At 47.6% G+C, this 21,202-nt stretch overlaps 1 protein-coding gene across 4 annotated transcripts in view; it reads right to left on the bottom strand.

Moving 5' to 3' along the window:
* Positions 1-21,202, bottom strand: part of dapk1 (death-associated protein kinase 1) — a 67,857-nt gene that overhangs the window by 23,768 nt on the left and 22,887 nt on the right. The window contains exons 1-9 of one of the 4 annotated variants that reach the window (XM_026186110.2): positions 20,273-20,601; positions 15,434-15,655; positions 11,015-11,153; positions 8,170-8,299; positions 5,970-6,018; positions 5,815-5,841; positions 2,486-2,638; positions 661-706; positions 488-577 (exon numbers count right to left, since the gene is read on the bottom strand). In XM_026186110.2, coding sequence (XP_026041895.2) covers positions 488-577; positions 661-706; positions 2,486-2,638; positions 5,815-5,841; positions 5,970-6,018; positions 8,170-8,299; positions 11,015-11,153; positions 15,434-15,655; positions 20,273-20,295 — 879 coding nt within the window. In that variant the 5' untranslated portion in view covers positions 20,296-20,601. Of the gene's footprint in view, positions 1-487; positions 578-660; positions 707-2,485; positions 2,639-4,896; positions 4,913-5,814; positions 5,842-5,969; positions 6,019-8,169; positions 8,300-11,014; positions 11,154-15,433; positions 15,656-19,846; positions 19,948-20,272; positions 20,602-21,202 lie in introns of those variants that run through there. The other 3 variants (XM_026186107.2, XM_026186106.2, XM_080308928.1) reach the window with 3 other exon arrangements.

A 21,202-nucleotide genomic window follows, 5' to 3' on the forward strand; every position in this document is an offset into this window, starting at 1 on the left:
CAATTAATAAGAATTCATTTATTAAAAGCAGGTTTTCTTTGTGTCGCTGCAGTTTTTTATTCTTCCCTCTGAATTTCGAGATGAGCCTGAGCTGCGTTTAACGTTTGTGTGTTTTGGAGGTTTTTGTGTATCAAACATAAATAAATCCTCAAAGATGAAGGTTGCTGCAAAGCCAGGAGCTGCTGTGAGTCACCAAACAGAAGACAGAAACATGGCGACAGCAGCGCCGCAGCTTCAAACGCCGCTGCGTTGTGTTGGCTGGGAGCGTCGCCGGGTCAGCTGTGACGATCCGAAGCAGACACGCAGTAAAGAAGCCGGCGGTGAATCTGATGGCTGCGGCGACCCCGTGGCGATCAACAGTGACAGCGAAGCACCAATGAGGAGACTTTGTAGCAAGAAGCTTTCAGAGTGCATCATGGGAAATGTCTTTTATTGCTCCTGAAGCTTCAGCGTGAGCGTAGAAACCAGTAAGATGGAAAACTCTCACCTTCCACTTTCTCCTGGCTGCAAACTTTTTGAACTTCTCCATGTTGACGGCCGACTCCTTCCTGCTCAGAGCCTGCTGAGTGTCCTTTGGCTGATTATAGGAAACAAAACGAGATAAATGTTAAAGTTAGAAAAGCTCGGACAACAAAATCCAAACGCTGACATCAGTCCCACCTTGATCCAGGGGTGCTGCAGGCTGTCCTGGATGGTCATTCGCTTTCTGTGGACAGAAAAGGAAACTCGATGATTCACCATCAGATGTTCCAGCTGCTGCGGTTCAGCTTCGGTCTTTTTCTTTGTGCATTAATGCTGATTATTTTCTGTTTTACAAAGGAAACACACAGTTGGGATGGAGACACGAAGCCTGACAGCAGCAGGACTTTCATTTATCTCCTAATTGTTTTCATTTGAGTTGCTTTAATCTGAGGCAGTTACAGGTTATAGATGTATTTTTGGTTTTATTTGTAAAATGTTTTGTGTGCTTTGAACCTGCTGCCCTCTGTTTGAACCTGCCAGGCTTCCTGTGTGGGTTTACTTCCTCCCACAGTCCACAGACACCCACACCGGGTGAGTGTAAGCTGGCTGTAGGTGTGCGAGCTGTGCGTCCGTGTCAGGCTGCAGCCTCGGCCACGTCTCTGTGCGTCTTTTAATAATTGCTTGCTGATATTACACAGCTGACCTTTGTCGCTCTGCACCTAATGAGCAATAAAGATATAACTGCTGCTCTTTGTTAACCTGGAATATTCAGTTTCCTCTTTCGATGCTTCTCTACGCGGCGTCTCATGAAAGGCGGTACCGAGAAACTCGGCGTGGTCGTCGGAGTAAAGGGAACAAATCTACGTGATGCACTTCGGTGCTACTTCCTGAGACAGACAACAGTTTGACAGATTTTAAAACGCTCACATTTCATCCAAACAAAGCAGAAGTTAACCTGACAGAGTGCTGCACAAACATTAATGATTAATATTTAGTAAAGCTCGATGTGCTTCAGGGACGGCCTCAGTCCAACAACAGCCCTTTGTTCAGGAAAGGTTTCCGTACGTCCTACATAGATTTTGGGGAACCTGGCGAAGGCGCCGCTTCCTCTCGGCTCGGCCCGATCGCCACCACATCCCCGTTTGCAGCCGAGGCGACTGCATTCACACCAACCACACAGGTTCCCAGATTTCCAGGCCTGTGCTGGTGCAGCTTTAACCCAGCAGACTTCATAACAGCATCTCTTCATTATCTTCCTGAATGCAAACCTCGACGCAGATCAATTAAAAGCCGTTCCATTACGAAGCGCTCGGCCCGTCATCTCTGAAAGCCCCATTAGGTGAAGCTGGTAAAGTCTCTCTGTTTACAGCAGCGCATGCCCACCCCTCATCGTCTCCTCTCTGACTTATCCAAATGAAATCATCCTCACACCTACAATTAATCACCTCTGTTAGCCCCCTCGTTCTCACGCCGTTGTTTTGAAAGGAGCTGGCGTAATTACGAGCAGAAAAGAGCTTGATGGCGGTAACTGTCCTCGAGCACAGCTGCAGCCATTCAGCTGTTGCTACAGCAACTCTGTAACGAGGGAACAGTCCAAACAATTTTAGGAGCCAGCGCCAAAAGGCACGGCGCCGAGCGAGGAGGCAGGCGTAGCTGGAATATCTGCAGAAAGCACCTATTCAATTTTCCTGTCAGCGTTTTAAAAGCGATTAAACGAGACCAATCAGAGAGCGATCATTTAGAAGTCAACGCGTCGTTTAAACGCTGCTGTTACAGCCAAGACTCAGAGCTGAAGACGAAATGTGTTCGTTTGTTGTTCAGCTGACTGGAGGAAATCACACCGTCAACCAAACCACCTCGAGTCAGGATACGCAGGAAGGCCTCAAAGCAGACTTGTGTCTGAAGGAGTCACCCTGCAGTCTGGCAGCTCTGCATGGAAACGTTTGTCGTGATTAAAGCAGCTCCTGCTCTGATGTGACTCTAAGGCCGCTTTGATCTCAAATACAATGGAAACAGAACATACTTTGGATCTTTGACGAGCAGCCTCGCTATGAAGTCTTTGGCCAGCACGCTGGTGTTGCTGAAGAACTCCTCATCGAAGGTGTAGTCCACCGCCGACACGTTGGCCAGAGTCTCCTGCTTGTTGTCGCCCAGGAAAGGAGAGGCTCCGCTCAGGCTGCAGGACGAGAAAGGTTAACGGAGAGGTCAGAAACGTGCAGGCTGGCGGGTTTTTATCTTTGTGTGAGGACTTTAAACAAACCAGCTCTGCATCACATCAGGTGGAACCTTCTCTGACTACAGCTCAGCTGTCTTGTAATCACAAAGGAAGAGGAATTCTGATTTTAGTCCAAACGCTGATGAGCTTCAGCCCCTGAAATCCAAACTACAACCGTACAACGCTTTGCTGAGTGAATGTGATTAAAGAGCTGCAAATAACTGTGACTCGTTAGTGAAGCGTCGCTATCAAACACTCTCAGGGAAACCAGCTGGACCGCTCTCGGTGTGAGTGCAGGAATTTTAATGCACCTCTCCACTGAACGCACACACAAAGCAGATGCACTGAGGGGAGCACGTTTTAATGGACAGACCACGGCGCAGCACACGCAGGGCTGAGCAGTCGTGCACGTTAACGAGGGCTCGGCCTCCCGGACTTTAGCCCGTTAAACCGAACAGCAGCTCCCGACAAACCCGGCCTCCCCTTCTGCTCCGACTCCTGCATCCCGTCACCAGCTGCTAATTAACATGTGATCTGGGGGAGGCGTGGAGCTGGTGCAGGTCGAGCTCAGGCTGAGTGGAAATGTATGAATTTATCGACTGTATAAAGCTGCTCACAACAAACGAGTCATTGCGGCGGCTCGTTACGAGGCCAGGCGATACAATCGGCAGGGAAGTGTGACGTCAGGACTCCTGGTGACATTTTACCTCCTGGTTCTCCAAAACACTCGTGCACTGAGCACCAGGCCGAAATCAAGCCCTGTGACCAGCCTGAAAGCCAGACTGGGGGTCAGCAGAGCAGAGAGGCGCCACGTTCAGTCATAGGATTCCAGGCTGTGTGGCGCACGGCACGCCAGGCCTGATGAAAGAGGAAATAAGAGCGCGTTTCATTACCCAGAGCACTGTTTATGATTCTGTGGTCATCGTGTCACGCTCACCGAACGCTCCCACACACACACACACACACACACACACACACACACACACACACACACACACACTATACATTACATTTGCCAGTGAGAGATGAAGAGTCAGCGCACCTCTCTGTTGCTCTGCTGTGATAAGAAGCTGAGAACAATCTATTTTCTACCTTGCCAGGCTGAGCTGTGACAGCTGTGTGGGCGGACGCCACGAACTGGGATGCATGTGTGAGTGTGCGTTTGTATTCATGTCTTTGTGGGGACTGGGTAGATGTCCCCACAAGATATCAATACCCCACGTGTGTGTGTGAGCACAGACACATTTGTTTGAGATTGTGTATCATGCAAACTGAAAAGCTTGTATTGTTTGCAGCTGCTTATTATTGAATATTCTGATGACACCTTTAGGTTGGCGTTGGGCATTTACCCCTTCTCCCTCGCTCTCTCTCTCTCTCCCTCTCTCTCTCTCCCTCTCTCTCTCTCGCCTTGTTTTGTTTGGCACGCTCGCATGTTTGTGTAGGCAAACGCAACTAATGTGCGATTTGTTTTTTGGAAAAATTGGTGTAGGTGTCACTTTGAAGGATAAAGGTGCGCGGGAGCTCAGGAAGCCTTCAGCTGAGTACACAGAGAGGCGACGGGATCATCGAGAGCCGGCAGCAGTCGACCGGCGGGTCGTCGAGGACGTGAACTTCACTTTTGCTGCTGAATTAAACTGTGCTGACACGTCTGCAGGCGACTGCTTCACAAACACAGAGCACACAAACAGCTGTCTGCAGAACGGCTGCTTTAAAGACCAAACTAAGTGAATTCAGGAGAATGTGTTGGATCTAATCAGACTACTGCGATCCTCCGAGCTCCTTTATCAACCCAACGACATGCTGATAAGATCAAAGCATCGGCAGAGCAGGATAACGTCCAGAGTCAATTAGCTTAAGCAGACTAGCCTCAAACAACAGTGCACGTTAGCGCTAATATTTAAGAATCAGAGCAAATAAAAGAAAAGTTTTCAAATATTAAAAACAGCTTAACGTGCGAGTTACATGCAGAGATTATCAGGACTGGGAAAATCCCATCTGTGGCTCAGAGGCAAATATCTGATCTGTTTAAAGTGTTTTAAATATTGTGACGAGTTTCGGCTCATTTAGGTTCCAGTGTGCGCGCAGCAGGAAAAACACGCTTTTAATAACAGGGCTGTTCAGTGTGCCGGAGCAAACATCCTTCTAAAAAGGCCACTTCTTTAAAAATAATCAAACACTGCAGGAATTTACTAGTATAAATCAGTTTTATATTAAACAACCTTTTCCATCAGTGGATAATTGGACGTGCGATGAGAGCGGGTCACATCACAGCGTGACAGTCGGCGAGCCCACAGGAAACGTGTCGCCGACCCTGTGACGGCTTCGTTTGGTGACTGAGCTCAACTCTTCCTCAAATGAAACCAGGAAGAACAAAGAAATCAAAGAAACTGATGATGGCGTTGGAACAAAACGTTCTTCGGGTGAAAACCAGCCGCTGACCGTGGAAATCCAGCAGCTGTGGGCTGCATGCAGTCGACAACAACTCGCAGCTTGATATTTAATACGAACACAATCACAACAGTAGCTCTCTGACGCCATCTTTAAAGCGCTCTGTGGGTGTTTGCTGGTTTGGGTGTGACACGAAGCGCCATCAAGAAAAAAGGCTTCGCACAAAAGAAGAGTCAAAAAGATCAAAGATGGAAGGAAACGCGTGTTTTAATCACATGATTCATAATCGCAGACACACGTGTTTGCTCGCAGCTGTTTCCTGTTAGCTCGTGAGCCCGTCACATTTTATGAGCTTTTGAATTATTTTTTTTTTGCTGCTAATTTCTGATGTTTCAGTGCATTTGAGCTCTCAGGGCCACCGTAGATTCGCCCACCGAGGTCAGAGAGACGCCGCTGAGATCGCCGCGTCTTGGCACTCGCTGCTGCTCACGCTCAGCGAGTGAACACACAGCAAAGTGAAACATAAAAACTGGTCCCTTCCCATCAGGTGTAAAAGCCGTCAGCCTGCATTCTTTCTAATGGCCAAAAGGGGGCGACTCCTCTGGTTGCAATAGAAAAACGAGCGGACGGCTCGATTGATCCTGTAATTATTCCAATTACAGTCAGACAAGCAGAGCAGGTTCAAAAAGCTCCATCGCTTACATACAGTTTATGCAAGAGCAGGTTTGCTGCGGGGTTGAGATACTCACAGGATGTAGGTAATCACACCGACGCTCCTGGGCGGAGGCAGGAGAGAGAAACAGAGTTCAGCTTTTCAACATCTCGAACATCAAACACCATGAAAATCCTCGATGTATTCTACAGCAGACGCACAGCTGGGATGAAGCTCTGCGTGTTTACTCACCACATGTCTGCCTCCAGGCCCAGAGGTTCGTAGTTGACGACTTCAGGAGCTGCGAGGAAACAGCAGATTGTTAGCAGTCAGGTCGGCACACAGACGTTACTTCTTCTCCACACTAATTCTTCTCAGAGTTTGCTGAGCTTTACTGGAGCGCACGATCGCTTTGGGCTAGGTTCGCTGATTTGTTTGTTCCTTCAGAGGTGGGATTTTTTTATGGCGCCTGCTAAAGCTGCGATTTCTTTTCTCCCCACTTGTCTGTAAATGTGTGAATAATCAAAGACAAATCACCGAATTCATTTCTAATCGTGCTGAAACAAAACATCCTTCATCTGAAAGAAGAACCCACAAAAATCAACGGGATGATGTCATCGTTTTTCCTGCAGCTCCATTTATGGGCCAATCAAATGCTTCCAGACTGTAAACAATACGTTTTCAGCCTTTATTAGTTTATTATTGACAATAAATCAGCTAACAGTGTTTCCCACCTGCAGAAGTGTCTGTATATCGGTGTGGTTTTTACATTTGGGTGCAGCGCTGCGTTAGAGTACGTTTCATTACGTCTCTGTGTGGAGCTGTGACTGAGCTGCGACGCAGAGACGGAGAACAACTCGATGCAAATTGCAGCAATCATGTGTTAAAGGATCTAAACTACCTTAATTTCCTCCATGAGCCGTGCATCAGGGCCTCGCCTCTAACAGCCGACTGTGTTGGTAAATGAGCCAGAACAGCAGGGCGAACTACAACAACTAACTTCCTGTTGCTTTTACAGCCCCAGCACGCCGCCGTCAGTATCACACACTCACCTTTTCCAGCTCGCCCTGCAGCGGCCGAGCGCTGCGTTCCCGAGGCAGAGCAAAAACTGAAACTGCAAATGCAAACTGCAAAAGCAAGACCGTGGCTCAGGGGGTTGGGAAGCACATCTGTAACCGGAAGATCGCTGGTTCGATCCCCCTGCTCTCTCTGTCCTGGTCGTTGTGTCCTTGGGCAACACACTTTACCAGCTGTGGCTACATCTGTAGCTGCCTCCATCAGTGTGGGAATGAATTGTAAAGCGCTTTGGGTGCCTTGAAAACGCTATATAAATGCAATCCATTATTATTATTATTCTTGGCATTTACATTTACATCTGCCATTTCATCTGCTCGCTTCATACCGGAGACGAGACGAGCATAGACGAGCAGGATTCAAGAATCCTGGATTTTAAACAAACAGCCTGCAGGAGCAGCGAGAGCAGCCGTGGAGGGAAAAGCTTTTAAACTTTACTTTGACTTAACTTTTGATTCAGTTTTTCTGCCTCAGACTTTCCTGAAATTTTAAAATGGCTTAAAATACCAACTCAGACGAGACTTGCAGAAGGACTTAATTTATTTTGAATCTTATTTTATTATATTGAGCTTTTATTCTTATTTGCTGCTTCAACACTTTAGGTTTTCAGCGCTGAGAACAAATACAGAACATGTTATTTTATGGAAAGCATGAATGTTTATGTTTTGCAGCTGACTCGATTCTCCAGCATCGTCTATCCCACACATCGTTTGGCTTTCTTCCACCTGATCTTTATTTACACCATTTGCCCGCTGACACCCCGCTGCAGCGGGAACGTGCTCTGGTCTTGGCCTGGATCTTGCTGGTAGTGGGCACTGGCACCAGGTGGAGGGTTGGCTGCTGCCCCAGAGAAGAGTAGATGAGGGCAGATGGCACTGGTGTCTCTGCGAGCGTGTGTACTGGTTTAGACATCTTTGTGGGGACCAACAGTCACTTATGAGGACAAAGTGCCCGTCCCCACGAGTGTGAGACTCAAAATGTGGTTTTAGTGTCAGGGTTACAATTAGGTTATAGTTACTGTTAGGCATTCATTTTTCATGGTTAGGGTAAGTGGCAAGAGAAAGCATTATGTCAATGAGATGTCCTCACTAAAATATCAAAACAAGAATGTGTGTGTGTGTGTGTGTGTGTGCAGGCAGCAGGGGCCAGTTCTGATAATCTCCAGCCTATTATCAGGTCTCTCTCTCGGTCCCTCCGGTACATTTGGTGTCCATTCTCACAATATGCAACCTCTGGGATGAAGCCAGGAGAACAGGGTGGTGCAGTGTGTGTGTGTGTGTGTGTGTGTGTGTGTGTGTGCGTGTGTGTGTGTTCATGGTGGAAAACAGAACAGTGTCAGAAACACAAAGCCCCGTGTGCACAGCTGTGGGACACTGACCTACAAACTCTGGAGTTCCAAAGATGTTTTTAAAATCGTTGCCAAAATCGATCTTGTGGGCGAGTCCGAAGTCGATGATCTTGATGCGCGGGTGAGGCACTGAGCGGTTCAGCAGCATGATGTTCTCCGGCTGCAGAGGAGCAAAGAAAACAGGATTCATCAGCCGAACCAGACGGGAACTAGACTTACTCACAGGCTGGACTTATAATTATCATCATTTATAATCTAATAATTCCTGAATAATCAGGCCTGTCTCATCTTAAAGACTACCTGTTATCCAAACAGACGCTATGAGTATTTAACAGTAAATGGGAGGCGGAGCCTTCAGCTGTCAGGGGCTCTCTTATGGACTCAGCTCTACTTTCAGATCAGGCTTCAAACTGTCTTTGTTGAGCAAACATGTGCAGCTCTGGACTTCCTGTGATTTTCCATGATGCACACAACACTTCTCCTCCTTTCACTCCACATGTGTTTACATTCAACAGCTGCATGTCATCAACCTTTATCTCTCACACAGTTCAGGTTTTCTCTCTGCGGTTCCTCTGCAGCAGGTTGCTTGTCCAGACAGTGCTGCTGACACCTGATCGTCTCTCTAATATCGACCTTTCAGGGAACTGTTATGAATCGACTGTAAAAATCAAACTGAACTGAAGCGATTAGACAGAGGAGGAGGTGACATTTCCATAAAGCACGTCCATCTGCCCGCCATGATTTCAATGAAAAACAGCTCAGACGTCCAGAAACAGAGCAGACGTGTGCAGGAAACACAGCGTGTCCTGTGTGTGCAAATAGAGGAGGCAGGAGCACACAGGAAGAGTCTGGCAGGAAGCAGGCTCATCAGGGATGGAAATCCCATGCAAATCATGAGTGGAAACCTCTCGAGGAAGTGGGAGAAAGGATAGAAAGCCAAAGACGAGCTTTAGATGAGTCCGCGTTCCCTTCAGGTCTCGTCCTTTCAGCACGATTACGAGCCTGGGATTCAGTGCGGAGAGGAACAGATTGGCTGTGGGCAGCGCTGACAACAGCTCGCCCGCTCTGTTCTCTGCTCCACCAGCAGCGATGTTTATGCTCATGTTTATGCTGGAGTGAAGGAAGATGATCCAATGTGGGTTACAAGCTGTTCCAGGTCTCCGTCTGCATCGTGTGGACACCTTAAACCAGGAGCAAAGTGGAAACTGCGACAAGGCGGCGAACGCAAACACAGACACGATCGGTAAACAGAGACAGAGCCGACGCGTCGGAGCCGAGTTTTCATTTCATATACTTTCCAGTAAAAGAGCAGGTGACTCTAAATGATTACACGCACTGAGTTCACAGGTCACGTTACTGTCTCTAACAGCTGATTGGAAAAGAAAACATTTGCATTTCCTTATAAAAGCAGCGTAAACAGCCTCCAACTAAAACTCAAAAAACATCTTATAAAGCGTCATATGACCAGAACACGGGTGGAAATATAAAAGACGCCTGACTTTAGTGGGATCAGTAAGTAAAGTATATTAAATGAAGTCTGAAGCCGAGCAGTGAATAACGGCGGCTAATGCGCGGAGCGGAGGCTGCGTGCTCGGTAAAAGCTCCGGCATCGATCACGAGCGGCTGAGCTCAGAGGTTATCATTATCTGCAGGCCTGAGGCCAGCGTGTCCCAAACTGTGATGTACGAGGACACCAGGACGCCGCGCAAGTGGAAAACTGATCAATGATAATGACGAGACACAAACAAAGAACACTCACAACCAGAAACACTGGAGCTCGTCCAGCAGGGAGGAAACATAATGTGCTGCGCTGTGCCGAGTGCTTCCTGACCTCTGCTCGTCCCTCTGGAAAACTGTCCACTAACAACAGAGACCTTAAACAACAGATTAGTCATGACTATGAGCCCGGAGACACAGAGAGAAACCAGAGTGGTCAGAAAGATGCCACGTTATCAGCGCTCCAGTCAGCTGACGGTCAGGAGCAGGACACTCCCAGGGTTTCACTGAGACAGAAAACCGTGACAAACGTTTGGTTCTCATGTTTAAGGACGTTAATGAGACGAATCCCTGGAAAACCGAGACAAACTATTGAACATCACACAGCCAGTTAGTTAGCATGTAAGAAGTGCATTTGAAAGGCGCGCTCACTCAGACACGTTTGTGTCCTCTGAGATCGTCTGAACTCACACAGCTCAGATATTTTAAACATCATTGTATTTCACATAGCAAAGTTTTTCAGGGCTCCAGTTTGGTTTTTATATGTGCACAGTTAATTCAATATTAATGATGGTTTCAGTCGTTTTATCCCAACTAAACATGAACGGATCCGTTTTCATCGTCAATTTTCTCTTTACGTTTGAACATTTGGCAAATCTCCTAGGAGACACGGACAGACTCAGAATGATTCGATTAATCGATTCGTTGTTTTTAGATCTTTTTCATTGTGAGTGCACAACATCCTCAGCCCTGCGTGTTATTAATGTGAGCCACTGAACTATCGCACAGCTTTTATTTTATCTTTTTTATCAGTGGGTACAGCACACACACACACACACACACACACACACACACACACACACACACACACACACACACACACACACACACACACTTACTTTGTTTTCATATCTTTGTGGGGACACCTCATTGACATCATGCTTTCCCTAGCTGCTTACCCAGACCATAGCCCAACTGTAACCCTGACACTAAAGCCACATTTTGACTCTCTTCGAACTCGTGGGGACGCACTTGTCCCCAAACGGGCTGTTGGACCCCACAAGTATACTTCAGATTTTTGGTCCCCACAAAGATATGTAAACACACACAAATGCGCACACACGCACGCACGGCGGACTCGGTTCAGCTGCAGATGTACCTTGAGGTCGAAGTGAGCGATCCGCTTGGAGTGCAGGTAGTGGACTCCATCCAGGATCTGCTTGAGGAACTGCGTGGCCTCCTCCTCGCTCAGGGACTCCTTCTCTGCCAGGAAGTCGAAGAGCTCGCCTCCGGCCACCCTGGGCGAGGTGAAAGAAGGACGGGGAGGGGGGAGAGGGAGAAAGTGAGATCTCTGAGATCAAAGCCAGCAACAAATCCCAGATTAACACAGCTCAGCTGATGTAATCTAATCATCCTGATGCTTTAGCAGCCGACCAATTTACACATCCAGAGGAGCGCTGTCTGCACAAAACCGCTTTAAGTCAATGAAACCCTTCAATGAAAACGACCTGTTGGGTTATTTAACAACGGTGCACCATTTCCTGTCTGCATTTCAATAAACAGCTGCAAATGTTCAAGTTCAAACACGAACTTGAAGGAAGAAATAACACCGGCCAGTGCTGCAATTACAGTCTTTAAATAAATAAATAAGACTCTGCAGCTTCTCTCACCAACCTCCTAAAAACCCGGCTGACTTTACTTCATATGAGCTCATCGAACACAATGAAGCTGAGATTCAAAACTTCTTACATATTTTATTCTTCACAGTGAGGAAGAGCAAAGAGAGACGTGAGGATAAAACAGAGGAAAGCTCTGAACAGGGAGACGGGGAACGGAGAGGACGGAGGTTCGTCTCCGTCACGGTGAGATAAAACTAGCAGCAGTAAGAGAGTGTGTGTGTGTGTGCCTGTTTAGACATCTCCGTGGGGCCCACATATTGCTACTATACTTGTGAGGGCCAACAGTCACATCCTCACGTTTTAGTCTCAGGGTTACAATTAGGTTATGGTTAGGGTTAACATTCATTTTTGATGGTTATAGTAAGCAGCTAGGGGGAAACATGTCAATGACATGTCCTCACTAAGATATGAAAACGAGTTCCAGTTCCTCACATTTATTCACTGCAAGGTAGGAAAAGCACAACAAAGCTGTACTTTCTCAGGAAGCTGCGTCAGGCCCAACCACCCCAGAGACTGCTCGTGAACTTCTACCGCTCCACCATCGAGAGCCTTCTGACCTACTGCTGCACACTCAGGTTCGACTGCTGCACCGTGGAGGACAAGAGGAAACTGCAGCGGGTGGTGAAGGCAGCAGAGGCACCTCACTAACCCCCCTCAGAGACATTTACACCGGCAGACTTCATCATCAAAGACCCCTCACACCCTGCACACTCACTTTTCCTTCCCTCTGGTAAACGTTACAGCTCCATCAGGTCGAAGACAAACAGACTCAACAGACGTTTTTACCCACAGGCTGTCAGACACGCCCTACGTCCACCCTGATTGGAGGATAACTGCACTGCCAACACTCACGTCACACTTCATTTATAAACTGCATGTTTATTTATACTTTAATGGAACCAACATCCCTCCCACTTTAAACTGTACTTATTATTTATTATAGTAGCTACTGCACCTCATTGTTCTTGTAACAGTGACAATAAAGATTCTACTTTCTATTCTTTTCTATTGATTGTTAGAAACACATTTACTTTGATAAGTTGTGTTTACTTTGCTGTGGAAAAATAAAATGACCACAGTTAATGTTTCCCATATTTATCCTGAAATAGAAACACACACACACACACACACACACACACACACACACACACACACACACACACACACACACACACACACACACACACACACCACCTGTTCAAGGGGGAACACCAGACCAGCTGCACAGCTCCGCCCACTCTTTACCTCATCATCTGCTTCAGTGGTTCACAGGACGCGCGCACACACACACACACACACACACACACACACACACACACACACACACACACACACACACACAAACACACACACAGCAGCTCTGTCACTTCCCTGCAGCTCGTAGCTGTGCGTCATTATCGTGGCTGTATTTACCACGACGGCAACGCAAAGACACAAAAGGGCCCCAGAATCAACAAAACACGACATCTTGTCACTTCGATTTCGCCGCACGCTCGAGAGCCGACTTTGACTATAAACACCAAACTGTACCGACATCAGCTGTTTCCATTTCACATGCAGCGTCTGCACAAACATCAATACACTTCAACACACGACGACAATATGTCACCATCACTGAACACGATTGTGCGCCGCGTCTGACGTCTGCACAGTCTCAGCGCTTCGTCTGAAAGTGTCGCTTTACTGTGACGTACATCAGGAGGAAGGTGAATATCTGCGGGCTGCTGAAACGCTTTAAAGACGGTGGGTATGCAAATAGCGTGAGGCGAAACGTGTCGCGACTTTAAAGCCTTCTAATAATCATGGAGTTGTGTTAAAACCCATTTTTGAAGCTGAAAAATGAAGCGAACGCCTTTAAAATCTGCCTGCATTAAAAATCACGCCTGGGACAGAGGAGGTGTTGGGTCTCTGTGGACAGCTCCTCCCACGTCATTAAACCGCGGCTCCTGCTGGGTGTTTAACGGGCTCTGTGCCTGACGTTACGACTGTGTGGTGCTAACCATCCAGAAAGTGGGTGGTGTCACCGTGGCTTCATCAGTCTTTCATATCGCCTGTGGTTCTGACCCATAACAGATCAGAGGTTCATTCCAAGTACAGAAAAAAACATTGAAATCACACGTTACCAGATCCAGAGCGCAGCCACACCTGTCAGTAGCGTTTACCTCAGACATCAAACCAGCCAATCCAGGAGCTTCGAGCTCTTGTGTAACATTTAAGCATTTAAAGCCTTTAAAACAAACTTCCTGGTTCATATTTGATCCTCTATCAGCAGCAGCTGAACACCGACAGACGTCTCGTCACCATCAGCAGATCAAAGTGCGTCGTGAAAACGAGACGGATCGAAGACTTCAGGGAAACTCGAGTGTTTTCTGCTGAAATATTTGGCTTGTATGTGAACTCTATACTCTCACAACCATCAGCGCCTCCATCACTTATGGAGGCACTGGTGTGGCTTCTGTGGGAGCCTGGTGTGTTTCTCCTCTGAACTCTCACACGTTCGAGCTGCGACACCCAACAGAGGAAGCTCGAGCACAGAAACGTCTCCTGCTTCACTCACTCGTTAATAACGCCCACAGATAACCGACCTCCACTTCCTCTGAAAGACTCACAACATCTGCACTTCAACAACACAAAGAAAAAAGCATGAATTTTCCATATTTGTCCTTCATGAGGTTAACTACGTCATTACGTAGTGAAAATAAAGTGAGCAGTGAACATGTGGGATACTGTGTGTGATGGAGGCAGAGGATAGATGGATGGAGCAGAGGTGGAGGTCTTTAGAATGACCCGAGGGCAAAGGTGGCTCAGCTGACACGCGTCCCTGACAGGTGAGAACCTCCCGAAACACCGACGTGTCTGAGGAGGGAGACGGCGGCTCTCAGACCGTCCACTTACAAAGTGCCTCCGACAGTCTTACAGGTTTAAAGACGCGACTTCTTATAAACTTCTTATAAACTTCTTATAAACTTATGAGCTTGGATTTAAAAAGGCCTCAGAGAGGAGATAAACGGCTACTTAGGGTGGAGAATTTGAACATGAACCGAGGCGTCACTATTTTTAAACCCATGAATGTTCTCAGTAAACTGATTATATGCTAATGAGAGTTTTCCCCTGATTTTACTGCTGAACCTGTAATTTCACAGCCCATGAACAGAGTCCAATCAGGAGCAGAGAGGCTGTGTTTCCTGCTTTGGGAACGAGGAAACATGAAAACTGGAAAACAACAGCCAACCTCATTCTGCTGTTATTAACATGTTCTAACATCTTTAACAGCCTAAAGAACATAAACAACAGAGATACACGACATGGAAAAGAGATTATTTGTTGCCATAGTTACGCGGTCTGCCCGCTCACTATCGGCGTGGAGACGAGGTCGCGGCGAACCACAACAAACACGGTGCCATTATTTCAGACGCGATCAGCGGACAGGAATGCCGTCGGGCGACTATCTGCAGCGCGGCGACCTTATTGTTGAGGCGCAGAGTAATGGTGAATAATGGTGCATAGTTGGAATACAAACACTGCTGATGTTTGAAGTAAGCGTGTAAAACTGGTTTAACTGGTGGGATACAGTTACTGTCACGGTTTTTATCAGCCGTCTGTTTGAAGACAAACCGGCTCCTGCAGGACGTTTATCAGAGGAGAGGAGGAGCCAGTCTGTGTCTCCTCCACAAGACAGACTCTCACCGATTCTGGTCGACCGTTTGGCTTTTTTTAAATGCTTTAAACATCTGATGAATGAATCCCTCTGATCTGCTCTTCACGTGTTTCACGTGTTCTGATTTGAACCTTTATGACGCAGAATCTTCTTTATTTTTTTACTTTGTTGATGTTTTTGGACCTTTTGTGGTTTTAAATGTATTTTACACATGTTTTTGACAAACAGAAGACAAACTCACAGCTCCAGGATCAGGATGACCTCCGCCTTGTTTTCAAAGACTTCGTGCAGCGCGATGACGTTCGGGTGCTGGATCTCTTTCAGGATGTTCACCTCGCGCTCGATGTCCTCCCGCGTCACCCCTCGTCGGCTCGACTTGCTGCGCCGCTTCTTGATGAATTTGGCGGCGAACTCCACACCTGTAGTCCTGTGTCTGCATCTTCTGACCACAGCAAACTGACCGCTGCAGACGGGAGGGAACACAGAGAGCGCTCAGCAAACACCACAACAGCTTATTTCAGACAGAGGATGAAGTCTGAGACAGGTGATAGACAGAAGGATTATTCTGAACTGTGAACACAAAGCTGCTGTAGCAGAGACCTAAGATAGAGCATATGGAGCGATATGATGACTGCAGCTGAAAGGGCAGAGAAATCATTCAGAACAAACCTGAGAAAATGAAAAATACATAAAGATGTGTAGCAGCGAGCTGAAAGGAACCTCGGCTGCTCAGCAACCTTAAAAACAGACTTCAGGCTGCATATATGCATCACTGTCAATATGGTAAACACAGACAGCTGAGCCAAAGGGAGTGGGAGGGACTATGAGAAGCAAACTGGTGATCAGGAACAGCTTTAATTAATAAGTGCTGGATGAATCACGGCTGAAGCTGAAATAGCAACGCAGGAATAAAGACAGCAGCGTGCACGCTCACACTCACGTCAGTGCAACACGACAACCTGCACGGGTGCAGTCGGGTTATTTCTCGTGGCCTTGGTCTCTGATGCAGAACGCTCCCACATCTTTAATAAAAGACTTGTGCACAGAGTGCAGAGGCACACCTCCCTCCACCTCCCTCCACCTTCAGCAGCCCCTCGTAATCAGTTCAGGAACAGTGTGCAAAAAGCAGCACAGCTCTCAGCGTCAGCACCTCGTCCACAGAGCCGACAAACATCCAGACTTTAAACTCTTACTCTGAAACCAGACGTGCACCTCAACAATAATGAGCTGCGTGTCCTCGTTGGCACGTCCGGCACAGATACTCTATGCAGTGTATCCAACCTGGGCCGATGAAAATGAGAAGATCTGTATGTTTTTTACCCATCACACACTAGAGGCGTGTGGTTGTTGTTCTATTATGTGATAAACACACAGGCTGGGATCATTTGGGAACGTTTTAACTGCTCTTATGTAGAAAAAGCCCATAAACCGACTATAAATCCGCCCAGAAATGTTGATTTTTAAAAAGAAGAAAAGATTTCGATGATAAATCCGTGGACGGTCACGCTAACCTGGGCCCTGGACGAGGAGGCTGATCGGAGCATGCTCAGTGACGCTGAGCTTCACAGTCGGCTTGTTATCGAAACACTGATGATGCTTTACAAAGTGAGTGACATCACAACCACCTCACCGACCGCTGGTGTGTAACTTTGTCTCCTGACATCGTGTAGTCGCCACGTAACAGATAATAAGCAGATTGTCGCCTCTCCCACAGGATACAATCTCAAACTGAAGTTCCTCCGTCACCACATCTGCACAGATGTTTCCGCCCTTCAAGCCCGTCTTTATTATTTGCTGTTGACAGGCTGCAGCAAAGACAATGCTGCTGATCCCCGCACACGTTCCTGAAGGGCACACGTGAGCGCTTCGCCCAGATGTGGCGAGCCTGCGTGACATTTCGCTGTGACCATTATTGCATGTATCAACAACACAGAGGCTGTTATGGAAATCGCACCGTCGCGTTGCCACGCAGCGCTGTGGTTGATCAGACTGCTGACTCCTCTGCCACTCGACCAAAGCAGCGCCAGAAAAACCACTCGGGGAAGCAGGGACACTTGGCTGAGGGCTGTTCACGCCTCCTCACGGCCCCGGCAATCACGCAGCACTTAGTGTACCGAACACCCACGGAGGGAGGAAGAGTACAAGGGAGTAGGGGGTGAGAGAAAGAAGAGTGAGTGAAAATGAGAGAGCGCCACATTCTGCCTCTTTTTTTTATTTCCACAGCAAGATTTTCACACAGGCTTCCAACAGAGACGATGGCAAACGTCTCCTCGGCTCCGGCCAAGAAATGGGCAATAAAGTGAGAGTCATCCGACTCCCTGAGCCCTGCCGGCACAGAGTCGTCAGGAATCAGAGCAGTGATTCAGCTCTCTGCACATCCTCACTCCACAGTGTGACTGACCCAGTTCGTGTGAGACCGCCAGCTGCAGACGAGCTTGAAGGCAGCATCCGTGACCCCGATGTGACCCGTAACAGCCGCGACTCTAAAGGGCCAATCGGCGGGGCCTGAAGCCAAGTGGGAAAATAATTGGAAAAACAACAAAACGCATTTGATTTTGGAAGTTTGCTGCCAACAAAAGACCCCATACCCCCTCCCTGTCTCTGTTCCACAAACACGAGCAGCAGCAGAGCGGCGCTGCTCCTCGTGCTGCCAGATTGCTGCTGCGCCGGCTGCATGCGGCTCGTGCAGCATTCGGCATCGATCGGCTCGTTTGGTGGAGCTTCTCGCTCAGGAAGACTTCATCAAAGTTTAGATCCATTCAAAGAAAAGCACTGAACAAATATTCTTCACTATCAGTGAATTCAATCAATCCTGGTGATTCTGTGCAGTAAACGTGTTTTTAAATCAAAGGCGAGCTCCATGCTGTCGCCCCGAGGAGGAAGATCCCACAAACCTCTTCTTCAAAGGAGGCCTGCTCAAAACAGGCAGCAGCAAACTCCACAGTTACAAAAATTAGACAATTAAACACAGGCAACAACAACACACACAAAATTCAATTCAATTAAAATGACAACAATCTCACTGAAACAGTTGTGTGTTATGGAAACGGCCTCAAGGATCTTAGTTTGGATTTAAAGCATTTATAATGAAATGAACTCGTTTCCCAGTCGTTCTGCAGCCAAACAGACAAAAACTCTTCTACCGAGTTCAGTTTGTGCAAATAAACAGAAAGCAAGAGAAACACGAGCAGCACGTTTCACTGCGAGCAGGCAACACGTGCAGGAGGGCAGCAATCCCAGCACTGCCTTATATATAAAACTGTAAATGAGAGCTCCTCTGATTGGCCAACGCGAGCCGTCCACCTGACGGTGTAACTCACAGGGTCAGTCAGGGCTGAAGGCATCAACCGCTCCAAGACATCGAGCAGAAGCATTCGTGTCTCCATCATCCAGAAATGTTGCAGCAACAAGTTGCTTCTTTGTATCAAAAGAAACATCAGATATGACCGAGTTCAAAGCTCAATAATAATCCGTCAGCATGCACGGATCCATGTTTGGATCAGTCACTGGTGAATGATTATTTCTGATAAATATGAATCATGTGAGGCTGAATTCATCTCAGTGTTGTGCTCTGTGACAGATTCACGTCTCTTCTGTTTACCACAGTGAAACAAACCAGTGGACAAAGATTTCCTCAGAAACTGAACTGCACGCTTAAGAAGAGCGAACCGTCCTGTGACTGAAGAGGAAGAGAGAGCCGAGGACGAAGGCTTTCTCATGCTAGTACCACTCCCACTCAGCCTGACCTCACCCTGTTGTTGCTTCCACCTCTGTGACTGAGGCCTCGGCGCAGAAAGAAAGACATCAGGATGTGATCGCGTTCATATGGAAGTCAAGTGTTTCACACTGTAATAAGCGTCCGTGCACACACAGCTCCGGTCACCTGTCACGCACACGTGCACGTGCACGGCTGGAACAGCAGCAGCCGTCGGAACGTCTTCCTCAGACGTCTCGCCGCCGCCGGCTCGTGCAGCGGAAACGTGGAATCTGTGAAGTCGCGGGACCTGCTGCGAAAATCTCGTCGGGGATGAGAAGGAAAACACGGCTGACTTCCTGTTCCTGATTAAACACCATCTGTGCAGTTCGAGACTTTCTGTGACTCCTCAGAAATGAATATTAATTATTCGTTTTCACTTCTCTGCTGAAAGTACGACAGGAAACGCGGCGCTGCGTCTGCATGAGGACCATCATCATGCTGTTTAAGAGAAGCACAAAGGGAAACAACTCCACACACAAACCAGCAGCACACTGGAAACTTCTCCACACAATAGAAAACACTTCAAAATATTCTGTGTGACATTTTGGAAGTGCTCTCATCCTGCCTGACAGGCCTCGCATCAAACAGCGCACGAGGAGCACTGCTGAGTGTTACTGACGAGGCGCCGCGGCTACACCCATCATCAAACACACAGACTGTACACAAAAGATGGACGCTGCGACCATATTTAGGACTAAATGAGCCGCTAAGGCGAGAAGCTTCACCCAAGAACTGTGCAGATCCAACACACAGACGCACATCAACTCATTTCTACGTCATACATGAATAAAATGTTCACGTTTCTCTCAGTAAACCTGAAGCACAAACTTTTAAATGCTACATTTACAAAAACACAAAGTGGCGAGAGAGAGAATAAAGTCCACGCAACGAGACGACCTGCTGCGATTTCCTGCCAGGAGACACGAGCAGAGGCGCGTCTGCATTCAGCAGCCATGACCCTTAAAGCAGGGGGTGGGGAACCCCAGGCCTCGAGGGCCGGTGTCCTGCAGGTTTTAGAGCTCACCCTGGGTCAGCACGCCTGAATCAGATGATTTGTTCGTTCCCAGTCCTCTGAAGAACTACAGGACATGTTGAGGAGGTCATTTAACATTTAAATCAGCTGTGTTGATCGAGGACACGTCTCAAACCTGCAGGACACCGGCCCTCGAGGCTCAGTGGGGACTAACTCTCCTTTACAGTGCGCCTCTAGAGGCCACCAGAGGAACTGCAGTTTCCCTCAGTGGTTGCCATCTGAGCGAATATGAATATTTCTGAGCTTCGTGATACTGCATCAGCAAGAAACTGATATTTATTAATACTCACACACAAAGTAGCACCTTAAGCATAAAAGCTATCTGCAGGGTGTCGGGTTGCGCACCAACAAAGAGCTGCGGTGCGATCTAACAGCAGCTCTGCAGGATTGCTTCATGATGGGAGGGAGCCGAGCTGCAGGCGTATCTCCTCCCAGGTTGGGTAACACGCGGGGCAGACGCAGACTCAGGGAAGCACTGCAATTATAGATGTAGCAACGATAATCATGTGACAGTCCTTAAAGAACAAAGAGCACGAGCAGGCACCAAACTCAGGTATGCACGAGGAGTTTCCTCCACAACCACAAACTATCCTCAGGCTTGAAGTTTTCTTCCACTCGCTCCTCACAAAGTAACACAACAGCAAGAGCGACGTAAGCTCGTTAGCATCAGCGTGTCTGCACTCCACACATGAATAAATTGTTGCACATGGCAATTAAACTTTCTACGAGGGGGAATTTCATTTGAATACATGAATTATTACTTCATAATTAATTTAAGGAAGCATGAGCGTGCTCTTTTAGCACACAGAGTAAACTGGTCTATGCTGCCATCAAAGGAGAAACTGAACATGTGCACAGTTCACAGGGCAACGGCTGTGCTTATAACCTGGAGTCAGAAAGTACTACGACTGCAGGAACTTCCTAAATTAAATCCTAACTAATGAAAGTGTTCACGCTCTCGCGTTTCTGTGCACTTCCTCTGATGTTTCCTCTTTTGTCCTAAAGTGACAAAATGATGTAAGAGCTCGTTGAAACTCTCCTGTGGACACGTGAAAGTTTGCATCACATCTGTCTGCAAGCTAAGTGGAAATGACAGCGTGGCTAAAAAGGAGCACGAGGTAAACACCGACAGCTCGCCTGTGGGAATTAAACCCAAACTCTAACTTGTGTGTTTTTCCGCAGCTCTCCCCGTGTATGAAAGCGAGCCCACCCTTTGTTAA

This window comes from Astatotilapia calliptera, chromosome 12 (genome assembly GCF_964374335.1).
Source record: "Astatotilapia calliptera chromosome 12, fAstCal68.1, whole genome shotgun sequence".
Lineage (NCBI taxonomy): Eukaryota > Metazoa > Chordata > Actinopteri > Cichliformes > Cichlidae > Astatotilapia > Astatotilapia calliptera.